General features: G+C 28.6%; 1 protein-coding gene across 1 annotated transcript; it reads left to right on the plus strand.

Moving 5' to 3' along the window:
* Positions 1 to 11821: 11821 nt before the first annotated feature.
* Positions 11822 to 13223, plus strand: LOC124943864 (caffeic acid 3-O-methyltransferase-like). Its single transcript, XM_047484321.1, has 4 exons — positions 11822 to 12234; positions 12327 to 12646; positions 12731 to 12795; positions 12927 to 13223. Exons 1-4 carry the CDS (start codon positions 11822 to 11824, stop codon positions 13221 to 13223), a joined length of 1095 nt encoding a protein of 364 aa, XP_047340277.1.
* The last annotated feature ends 428 nt before the right edge of the window (positions 13224 to 13651 follow it).

Genomic DNA, 13651 nt, shown 5'->3' on the forward strand with positions numbered 1-13651 from the left:
AAGATGCTCATGTACTTCTTGATTCGATCACGGGTATTGAGTCTCTCACAAAAGGCGAGCCATAAAATGAATTGGTATCTGGGGATCACTTTGGTAGACCAAACTAAGTGGGACCATGGATAACGTCCCCATGATCACGAACACAATCCCAAGAAGACCCCGAGTCGAACCTACTATTGTTCTCGACACTCCAAACACAAGAATCCTCATGATTATTCAGATGATAGGATGAAAGTGCGTCAATGATTCTCGCACTTTCTGGAATAGTCCTTAGAAGGCTGTTCCAATCGCCTCTTTTGACTTTTTGAATTATGGCCAATTGACATTCTCGCCTGATTTGAGTGATGGAGAAGACACTATTATGAAGGATGAGTCTGTTTTCGAACCAGGGGTCATTCCAGAACAGAGTGCCATTACTGTTTACAATTTGAATGTTGATCATCTTGCCCGCGCTGTCTTTGAGCTATAGAATTCTCTTAAGAGACCACGCCATATCCATTCTTTTCTTGCATGTCCATATTTTTTTATCTTAAACTTATGGATTAATAAGTTTCTTGACTATATTAATATGGTGTAAAGAATTTCATGGATAATATGTCCCGAAATTTTTAATATTTCTAAATACCCATTAGCCAAATCAATACACTTATTGGCGATCAACGTCGCATCGAAAATTTGACGGCCTTTAATTAACGTCACATGGTTGTCACGTATAATCGTATCCAAAATTCCATGCAATCTGTTTGCAAACATTTTGAGATAATCATATAAAATGACGTGACTAGAATGATGGGTCAAAAGTTCTTTACGTCGATAGTTCATGCTGCCTTATGAATAAGAACAATAATGCAGAATTCCAGCTTTTCTCAAAAGATGAGAATTGATAGAAATGATTCATAGACGCCATATTATCTGCCTTAAGAAACTCCTAAGCATTTTTAAAAAACCCATCGCTCCCATGGGATTATCACTACCACAATCCATTATTGCTGCATCCACCTCCTTGATAGAGAAACGAGCTTTCAACATTCACTTCTCATTTGCATTTATAGAGGCAAAACTGATGTCATTTAATTTTAGTCTAACCCGAAATAGTTCATGGAACAAATATTTGTACAAATGAATAATACTAGTAGATAAAGACGATTCATTCTCATACATGACAACCGCAATGGAAATCGAGTTAATAGCGTAATTTCTCAATTGTGCTTTAGAGATTCCATGGAAATACTTGGTTTTTTATCACCTTCATGCAGCCAAATTGCTCTAATATGTTGTTTCGTCTCAATTTCCTTCTCTTTACATAGTTAAAGAAACTCTCTCATGAGATGAATAAGTGAAGAAATTTCTATAATTGAAAATTCACGAACTTCCTCTACACCATCAATTGTTAAAATTTACAACTTAAAACATCATCTCTAGAGAAAAATAATGCATGATACCCTACAAACCAACTTTTTAGCAACTTCCATAAATGTTTAAGTTCGATAAATAACCTTAAGATGGGGAGTTAAACACAAATTCACTCTCCCACCACCCTTCTATATTTGAGCTAAAATCATCACTAGTCAATCACTTGTTCTCGAATCTAAAATGCTGACTAGTTCGAACCACACCCCTCCGCTCAATAAGGATACGACGATGATTAGAACATCTCCATGGATAGACCTTTTGAAATATATTAGATACACCACATAAAATCGAGTTACTCACCAAAAATCTATGAATGAGGGACTGCACACTCCCACCATGTCCTTTACGTCTTCTAAATGTGAACTGTCCTCATTTCAAAGGTCAATCAACGAGCTCTAAATTTTTTATTGTCTCGAAAATTCATGCATATACTTTGTTAGTCTAATCACCTTTTTTCTCAGTCAAACCCTATATTCATTCAAATTCCCCGCAAAAATAATAGGTAGATCTTGTATACTTGCCAAATTCACAAACTCATTGAAGAAATCAGACTTAAGGTTATATAACACATGTCCGTACAATGCAAAAACCACCCAACAAAAATTATCCCCATGATTATGAAACTGAATACTAACCAAAAATCGACCTACATTAGCATCAATTTTCATAAATAAATCATTATTTCATGCTACCAAAATTCCACCCGAGGCCCCTTTAGAATTTAGAGCCTCATAACTACAATCTCTAATTATAGAGGTCACGAACAATCCATTGATTCATATGTTGCATCTTAGAAAGGGAAGATAGATAGCATCCACAACCCTTTCAACACGTTCCAAATCATCAATTAAATATTAGATCGATGTGAGAACAGGGCATCCTAGCTTGGTATGAGGACAAATGTAAATCATTTCTCATAGGAGAACCGATTGGAGAGATATGGTGGATAAACTCGGGTAAGAGTAAGAGTAAAGAAGAGAAAAATGTTCAATATTCGTCTAAACTGTGTGTATCTCAAACGAATACTTAATAACCTTGACAAGACCCTTATTTGAGACGAGACAATCACGAGAGAGATGAGTCGAATATAGAAAGTGAATAATCTCAGACACAACCTCTTGACCTACATTCTCTTCGCTTAAACACACTGTGACTTCTACAGCATGTAAGGCGTCAAGAATTAATATTCGGACAATATCCTCCATAACGGTTAATCATTCAAAATTAGCGATCCCATCCAAATGAATCTGATCCACATAGAAATGAGCACCACTAATTCCTTTTAATGAATCTGATCCACATAGAAATGAGCACCACTAATTCCTTAACACGTAATCCTAATTTCGTCAGACCCGTAGGATGAATTTTCAATGAAGGTTCAACAATGATATCCTTGTTAGGACCAGAACAAGAAATGATATTCGACATCATTTAAACCTAAGTAGAACTAGGGGTGAGCAAACGGGTAAACCCAACCCGTATTACCCAACCCATATTCAACCCAAATTAAATTTACCCAACCCATAATTCAACCCATATTATTTACTAATATGGGTTGGGTATGGGTTGGGTTGAGTATGGGTTGGGTAACCCAAATTATTTTATTTTTATTTTTTTATTTAACATGTATTTGACTCATTTAACATATTTTTATTCGTTTAACACGTTTTTCATGTTTTTGACATTTTAATACGTTTTTCACACGTTTAACACGTTTTTGATATGTTTAACACGTTTTTGACACGTTTAACACATTTTGACACGTTGAACACGTTTTTCATGTTTTTGGCATATTTAACACGTTTTAACACGTTTAACACATTTTTGACACGTTTGACACGTTTTTGACATGTTTGACACGTTTTGACACGTTTTTTCACGTTTTCGACACGTTTAACACATTTTGACACATTTTTGACACGTTTAACACGGTTTAACACGTTTAACACGTTTTGACACGTTTAACATATCTTTCACATTTTTGACACGTTTCACACGTTTTCACGTTTTTGGCACGTTTTGACACATTTAACACGTTTTCCACGTTTTTGACACATTTTGACACGTTTAACACGTTTTCGACACGTTTAATACGTTTTCACATTATTGACACGTTTCACACGTTTTTCACATTTGTGGCACGTTTAACACGTTTAACACGTTTTGACACGTTTAACACGTTTTGACACGTTTTGTCACGTTTAACATGTTTTTACACGTTTTTCACGTTTTTGACACGTTTTGACACGTTTTTTCACGTTTTCGACACGTTTAACACATTTTGACACATTTTGGCACGTTTAACACGTTTTAACACGTTTTAACACGTTTAACACGTTTTGACACGTTTAACATATCTTTCACATTTTTGACACGTTTCACACGTTTTTCACGTTTTTGGCACGTTTTGACACGTTTAACACGTTTTCCACGTTTTGACATGTTTAACACGTTTTCGACACGTTTAATACGTTTTTCACATTATTGACACGTTTCACACGTTTTTCACATTTTTGGCACGTTTAACATGTTTTGACACGTTTAACACGTTTTGACACGTTTAACACGTTTTGACACGTTTAACACATTTTGACACGTTTAACACGTTTTGACACGTTTTATAACGTTTAACATGTTTTTACACGTTTTTCACGTTTTTGGCACGTTTAACACGTTTTGACACATATTCCACGCTTTTGGCACGTTTAACACGTTTTCCTCGTTTTTGGCACATTTTGATACGTTTAACACGTTTTTGACACGTTTAACTTGATTTTCACATTTTTAACACGTTTAACACGTTTTGACACGTTTAACATATCTTTCACATTTTTGACACGTTTCACACATTTTTCACGTTTTTCACGTTTTTGACACGTTTAACACGTTTTCCACATTATTGACACATTTTGACACGTTTAACACGTTTTCGACACGTTTAATACGTTTTTCACATTATTGACACGTTTCACACGTTTTTCACATTTTTGGCATGTTTAACACGTTTTGACACATTTAACACGTTTTGACACGTTTTGTCACGTTTAACATGTTTTTACACGTTTTCACGTTTTTGGCACGTTTAACACGTTTTGACACATATTCCACGTTTTTGGCACATATAACACGTTTTCTCGTTTTTGGCACATTTTGATACGTTTAACACGTTTTTGACATGTTTAACTTGCTTTTTTACATTTTTGACACGTTTAATACGTTTTCACACGTTTAATGTCAAATGTGTGAAAAACATATTAAACGTGTCAAAAATTCCAAAAACGTGTTAAACGTGACAAAACATGTTAAAACTTATCAAAACGTGTTAACGTGCAAAAAAATATGTTAAACATGTTAAAAATATGTTAAATGTGTAAAACGTGTTAAAATGTCAAAAACGTGTTAAACATGCCAAAAACGTGAAAAACGTGTTAAACATGTTACAAACGTATTAAACATGTTATAAACATGTTAAACGTGTTAAGAATGTGAAAAACATGTTAAACATGTCAAAAACGTATTAAACGTACCAAAATGTGAAAACGTGTTAATGTGTGAAAAACGTGTCAAATATGTCAAAAATGTGTTTAACATGTCAAAAACGTGAAAAATATATTAAATGTGTGAAACACGTGTTAAATGTGTGAAAAACGTGTAAAAATGTGTTAAACATATCAAAAACGTGTTATAATGTTAAAAACGTGTTCAACGTGCCAAAAATGTGAAAACCGTGTTAAACTTATAAAAACGTGTTAACGTGTTAGTTATGTTAAAAACGTGTTAAACGTGCTAAAAACGTAAAAAAGACGTGTTAAATTAGTCAAAAACGCGTTAAACGTATTAAACATGTCAAAAACGTGTTAAACATGACAAAATTGTGTTATTAGTATGAAAACGTGTTAAACATGTCAAAAACTTGTTAAACGTGCCAAAAACATAAAAACGTGTTAAACGTGTGAAAAACATGTTTTAAGTGTGAAAACGTGAAAAAAAATATTAAAAATGTGTTAAACGTGTGAAAAACGTGTTAAACATATCAAAAACGTGTTAAAATGTCAAAAACGTGTTAAACGTGCCAAAAACGTGAAAATTGTGTTAAACTTATTAAAAACGTGTTAAATGTGGCAACAACGTGAAAATCGTGTTAAACTCATCAAAAACATGTTAACGTGTTATATATGTTAAAAACGTGTTAAACGATTCAATAACGTAAAAAACGTGTTAAACTTATCAAAAACGCTTTAAACGTATTAAACATGTCAAAAACGTGTTCAACGTGACAAAAACGTGAAAAACATGTTATTAGTGTGAAAATGTGTTAAACATGTCAAAAACGTGTCAAAAACGTGAAAACGTGTCAAAAATGTGAAAACGTGTGAAAAACGTGTTAAACGTATGAAAAACGTGTTAAACGTGTGAAAAACGTGTTAAACGTGTTAAACGTGTGAAAAACGTGTTAAACGTGTGAAAAACATGGTATAAGTGAAACGTCTTAAAAATATTTAAAACGTGTTAGATGTGTGCAAAACGTGTTAAACATATGAAAAATATGTTAAACATGTTAAAATCGTGTTCGACTTAAAGTTGGAAGATGATTAGTTTATATTGGATTAATAACAGAGAATTAAACTAAATTTATATAATTTGGGTAATTTGGGTAACCCTAACCCAACCCAAATTAAACTCAACCCATACTCAACCCAACCCATACTCCACCCAACCCATATTAACCAACCCAAATTAATATTTTGGGTTTGGGTTAGGGTTGGGTTTGGGTAACCCATATTATGCTCACCCCTAAGTAGAACGTTCTGGCTAAACCATAACTTTATAATTATGGGTTCCGTTATTCAAAAGAAGTACTTCCATATATCTAATGTTTGGTTAAGAGGGGCCACAAGAATTCAAACTCATATTTCATCATTTCCGTTTTGAGAACTCTCATCATACTCAATGAACCCACCGAGACCATCCTCCCCTCTACGGAAAAAATTAGAATTTCATAACGAACCCACTGAGATCATCCTCCCCTCTACGGAAAAAATTAGAATTTCATAACGATGTAGACCTTCTAAACAAACTCAATTAAGTCAACGGGCAAACAATTAATTAATCGGGTTGCATCATTTACATTTTGAACTATTGTCATAGGGATGATAAGTGAATAGTTGACTTTAGAAGTTGCATTTGTTGTCATTTATCTTTGTTGAGTTTAATCATTTTTGTAGATCCCTTTGGGTAAAAGAGCCAAGATGAAACAATCCCATTTTTTTGTGTTTATTTTTTTGTCGATCTTGTTTATTGTTATTCTATTTTATTTTATTTTTTCATGTTTTTTCTTTATGTTATTCAACTTTTTTAATAATATCAATTTCTTTTAAAAAATATAATTAATCAAAATTTCTTTTTTTTAAAATATTTTATCTATCTTTACTTGTTTAATTACTTCAATTTTATCTTAATTAAATCTCAAATAACAGTTTTTTTTGGTTGAACAATTTTTTTTACATTATAAAAATATTAAAAAATTCAAGATGAAACAATCCCTTTGTGTAAAAGTGAAATTCTTTTTCATGATAAAAAAATGTGCCACCTAAATTATAAAAGAGAACTACTTTTCTAAACATTTATTATGAAATTAAGAAACATATATATTGAAAAAGACACATTACATTTTTATTACTCGCTCACTCTCCTTTGTTATAGAACACAATTCAAGTTTTGTTTTAGTTCCACCATAATGTGCAATGAATCTCTCTCAAGTTTTGTTCTTGTGTGGTCCAACCCTAAGATTGGGGATCCCTAAGATTTGGGATGTCCTAGCAACTTTTGTTTTGTCGTCCAAATAATTATAAGTTTTAAAAAGTAAAATATATAGATAAATTAAATATATAATTTTAATAACTATTATATAAAAAAAATCATTATTTATATCACAAATATTAAAAACTATATATATATTTATATATATTATTATTAAAAAAAAAATTGAAACATTCATTAATACTTATCATTTTCATAATCCTTATTAAAACTTAATAAAATTAGTAGTCAAAAATTTTTATTTGAAATTCGATATTTAAATTAACGACATTAATGTTTTATTTATTTATTTATAAATGTTATGTAGTAGACGTTGATAGGAAATTATTATTAGTGAAGTATTTAAATTTTTTTTCGAATTCTTTATATTTTATTTATAAATAAACCTCGTAGATCTAAAATCAATAATCGACATAGATAATTGAAAGACATATAAGTAATGTTATATTGTTAAAGTTTATCCTTATTTATTTTTAAATATTTGAATTTGAGAAACGTAATTAAGAAAATAATATAAGGGTTAACCATGTTTTTTTTTATTTTATTTTACAAGATTTATTATAATAATTTATATTATTAATTTTGTAACTTAAATTTTACATAAATATGTTAAAATCAAGTTTTTTATTTTAAAATACTTTAAGCGGATTCTCGATAATAGTTTTGGTGTATAATCATGACAATTTTTATGTAGTTTCTTTGGATTTTTGTGTTATTAAGTATTAGTATATTATTAGTGTTTCTTAACCACATCACTAAATTCTTTGACTACCAATAACCAGGACGGTCACTGAGAATTAGAAAAAATTAAAACAATATACTAATTGACTAGAGTTAATATTGCAAACTATTAACATATTTAATTTGTTAGGCAACAATTTAAATATATATAATGTTAGTATATACACAACTAGTTATTACGATAAAAAAAATCAATTTTCTTTCATTTTCAATCTTTTTTTTTTCAAAACACAAAAATTACTTTAATAATATTTTATTTTATTTGTTCATTATCCTTTTTTATTCTAAAAAATATAATATATTTTAAAAAATATATATTTATATATTTGATTATATAATTATTTGATTTATTGATTTTGTCTTATTATTTTCAAAAATATATATAAAAATAAATAAATAAGTTAACAGGATAAAATATATAAATACATATTTACAACTTAATAGACAAAGAGAAAAAAATATTAATATAAAGAGAAAAAATAAATATTTTTTAATTTCATTCTTAGTTAGTAAGTCCTAATCATTCTCTTGTATCAACGAAATTTTTGTCACTCCCACTCTCATTTTCTTAAAAAATATATAAATTAAATATATAATTATAATATCCAATATATATATATATATATAATATAAAAATATATTAATATAAGTGAGAAAAAATGTTAATTAATTTATAATATATATTATTAGTTAAATAATAAATAATAATACTACATACTTTTGAAAAATTTGAGAAATTTGAGCTCTTAAAAAGCGGGACACTGTGCAATTACAAATAGTATAACCTTCATAAATTAATAACCTCTATTAATTAATAAATTTTTTTAATCCCAACTCGGACCATTAAGTTAAATTAATAAATCGTTAAATTTATAATATAATATATTTTTATTAATGCATATAAGTCCCATATAATATATAAACTAATAATTCCATATTACATCAAAATTATAAATATTTATTTTATACTTTTATAATAAGACTTTAATTTAATTTGTTCCTTTTGAAAATATGTCTCCTTCTACTCACCTTGAAATTTGATTCCTTTCATGAATAAATTAGTTTTAGTAATATTTATGAATAAATTAGTTTTAGTAATATTCATAAATGTATTTAATTTATTTAAATTTATGCATCTATAATTTAAAATTTAGGAATTTATTTAATCTACTAAAATTCATGAATATCTTGAGAAATTAATAAATTATTAGTTTATCGATTAATTAATAAATTATTAATTTATCGATTAATTAATATTTTAATTAATAATTGTTCCCAGTCCAAAGGTATTAATTTATCGAGGTTGCATTACCGGCGGAGCTGTGGATAAATAAGAATTTTATTTAAGATACCTAATGTCTACTATTGGATTTACATTAAAACAAGAAAAAACAACATTTGTTTAATAGTGGATACTATGAGGCAATGTGTTCAAGTCAAGAGCTTAATACTTAGGTATGTTTGGTTAGAAGTATAGAGAGGTACTACACTATTGGTACAGTATAAACTATACCAATAATGTTTTAATATGATATTTTTTTACATTTTTACTGTTGATATAAATTATACCCCTATATAATTTATACCTCATATCTGATATAAAATAGTAACTAGTCCCCCTAGGTACAACACTATTCTTGTATAATTTAATTCTTAATTTATTATATCTTTTATTAATATTATATATAACCTATTATTGTATAATATATTAAATATTTTATTTAGTTTTAATATTATTATATATAATCATTTTTAATATATATATTTTTTTAAATAGTCAATATTTTAATTAAAAATATTTATTTATTTTTATAACGATAATTTTATTAATTATTATTTTATATATTTACTTATATTATAAATAATATTTTTATTTTAGTTTATTTTATTAAAATTATTAATAATATTTAAATTAAATAAACAGAATTTATTGTTTATATTATAATTAATCTTTTATATTTTAATTAAAATTACATTAATTATTAAATAATAAGAAAACAATAATTTATAATAATAAACAATATTATTTATAATATAAATAAATAAATAAAATAATAATTTTAAATTAATATTTATTATTTATACCACTTATACTACATTCTTATACCAAACACAAAATTATAAATCATATACAACTTATACCATTTTTATATTTCTTACCAAACATCAATAACTTATACAACTTATACTACCCTATATTATTTATACCAAACATCATAATTCATAACTAATCTTGATGGTACTTATACTGGTTTGGTTTTTCTAGATTGACTTAATTAACTAAGTTTGTCATAAAAATCACTCCGTTGTATTACTTATTTATGAGAAAACTTGTAGCTTCTCCAACTCTTACAACAAGTATAGAATAAATTATGATAGATTAAAGGTAAAAAATAGTTGTGTATTCCACAATGTGAGATTTGGAAAGAGTTGTGTATAAATTATGATAGATTTGGAATCAATCAATCTTTTTAATTTGTGCTTTTCTTGACTTTCAACATGGTATCAAGGGTTGAAATACATTGAGAATTTAATTAATTTATTTTTTTTTAAAAACGGCTTAGTGCTATTTTATTAAAAATTCTAAAAATAGGGAAATGAGTTTAAAAAACAAAGCTAGACAGACCTTAGCTTTGTTGAAAAAACTAAATAAATTTCAAACAACTGAATTACAGAACAAACAGAACAACAAACTATTGAATTACAAACAAGTCATCAAACAAGAACTATTTGAACCTTCATTTTCTTGTAATAATTTTATAGGAGATATTCCATTTAGAATTTGATTTTTGTATGTATACTGAAGGGTTTATATAGGTATGACGAAAAAAAGACTATTACTTAATTGTACATACATTTGTCCAATCTCCATCATTCGATGTAATTATTAATAAGACCTGATTAAATTACCTTAAAATTTCATTGATCAAATAATAAGTAAATATAAAATATTTTTTATGATTTTAATTTGAATTTGAATTTTTAATAAGAAAAGAATAATAGTTTTTTAGGGGAAACAACTTAATGTTATTTTATTAAAAAATTCCCAAAAGAAAAAAAACGGACAATGTTTCGTCAATCTTTCTACCAACCTAGAAAGATAGAACTAAAGTTCAAAATAAATACAAACAATTCTAATGACTTTTACACTTGAATTACAAACACAAACAATATAACTCTTATGTCGCCTTAAAAATTTCAAAAGAAATTCTAATGACTTTTATACTTGATTTACAAACACAAACAATAGAACTCTTATGTCGACTTAAAATTTTCAAAAGAAGTGACTTCCTTATATAAATCTTCCAATCCCAAGATAGATTACATTCGTGTTTGGGGATCCTCCTCCATGTCATCCTAAGAATAATAGTTTTAATTTATACATATCCTAAAAAAAAATATTTTTATTAATTGAATAAATGTTGACACATTTTGTCAAGTACTATGCATTAACAAATATTTGTTGTTTTAAAATAAATTTTAAATATGGTATTCTTCTCAAATTATATATATATATATATAAATATATATAATAATAATAATTTTTCCAAAATCTAATTTTGAAAATCCATTTATATCACTACAAAAATAATGTAATTAAGTAATTGAATCAATCATAAATAAAATGACCCATTCTTATCCAATCAAAGAATTCTTATCCACGTGATTTTGTTTTTGATTCTCCTACACAACCTATAACTATTTTGTTTTTCAACTAAACTCCCTATTATAAATGGACACATTTTTTTTTTTCCTTTATCCACATCTCAATACCAACTATCCCCCAAGAGAAGTTCTCTTCCACACTAAGAAAAGAAGCTAGCCATATACTTAAACCCCATAATTCATGGCTAACTCCAACAATGACAATATTGCTCTTCCTATTAGAGAAGAGGAAGAAGAAGAACAACATCGAGCATATGCCATCCAATTATTTAGCTTTCTCTCGCTCCCCATGACGATGAATGCAGCCATTGATCTCGATGTATTTGAGATTATAGCTAAGGCCGGTCATGGCGTGATGCTCTCCCCTTTAGAGATTGTATCTCAAATCCCTTGCAAGAACCCTATCGCACACATCATGCTTGAAAGGATGCTCAATCTTCTCACTAGCTTCAATATCTTGACTTCCGTTACAACTAATGATGAGACACGATACGGGTTGGCCCCTGTAGCGAAATATTATGTGAGGAACGGAGAAGGTGTTTCACTTGCACCATTAGTGACATTGTTTCTAGACAAGGTCTTTGTTAATAGCTGGTAAGAATTGGTTCTTCGATTGATCTAAATATAAAAAAAAATCATATATATTCACAACATATGTATATATATATATATATATATATATGTAGGGTTCATTTGAAAAATGCTGTTGTGGAAGGAGGTGTAGCTTTTGATAGAGAAAATGGGACAAATCCATTTGATTATAATGGCACTGATCCAAGGTTCAACAACTTGTTTAATCGGGCCATGATGAACCACACAAAAACCGTGATGAATGATTTGCTAATGGAATACCGAGGCTTCCACAAAGACATGGAAAGCATAAAACTTGTGGACGTGGGCGGAGGCCTTGGTTATACCCTCAACATCATTATTTCTATGTATCCCAAAATCAAGGGCATTAACTTTGACTTGCCTCACGTCATTTGTCATGCTCCTCCTTATCCAGGTTATACACAACCTTATTTTTTGCATGCATTTTAACCTTTGATTATATTATACTTAAGGTTTAAATCCAAATATAAATATGTAGGTGTGGAACACAAAGAAGGAAATATGTTTGAAAGTGTCCCCAAGGCCGATGTCATTTTCATGAAGGTAAATTTAAAGCAATTTATTTCTTTTTATTTTGAACATTAATAAAAAGGACAAAATAAAAATAAATTCAACATGAATAGATTAATGGATGATTAGTTTTAAGTTGTTCATATGATTTTTCATTTGTGCAGTTTATACTCCATGATTGGAGCGATGAACATTGTTTGAAGTTACTCAAGAACTGTTACAAAGCGTTGCCTTCTAATGGAAAAGTGGTATTGGTTGAATGTGTAGTTCCAGAAACGGTCGATAACAAATCAATCGGGAGGAGCATTTATCAACTTGACATGATTATGCTAGCAATGTGTCCTGGAGGGAAGGAGCGAACCCATAAGGAATTTCACGTCCTAGCCACTCAAGCGGGCTTTGCTGGGATTAGAATTGAATGCACTGCCTTTACCTACTCAATTATAGAAATTTATAAATAAATGATGATGAAATCTTCGGGTCTCTCTAACTTAGACTATATGCTTAAATAAGGGCTCCATCAAGCCTCCATGTGTCTCATTTTTAAGTTCAAGCTAGCTGTATTAATAATTTACCATATGCACGTCTATGTGTGACAATATTGTTATGTATTTTGTGATTTATGAGTGTTAAATAAAGAAACCTTCCATGTTTGTATCCATAAGTATTTTGTGTTGTAATAAAATCATCACAAGTTGTTCTATTTTGTGGTAGACTGGTAGCTTCATCTTTTGTTTTTCTAGTTACCAAATTCCACCTTATCTTAATGGAGATATAAATTTCAATGTCAACATAAAAAATGTTGAATAGTACTAGTATAAATAAATGAAATAAACTAAATATACACAAAATATAGAAATCATCGAATAAAGGTTGATCCGAGGCATGT

The sequence above is a fragment of the Impatiens glandulifera genome, chromosome 6 (genome assembly GCF_907164915.1).
Source record: "Impatiens glandulifera chromosome 6, dImpGla2.1, whole genome shotgun sequence".
NCBI classification, from domain to species: Eukaryota; Viridiplantae; Streptophyta; class Magnoliopsida; order Ericales; family Balsaminaceae; genus Impatiens; species Impatiens glandulifera.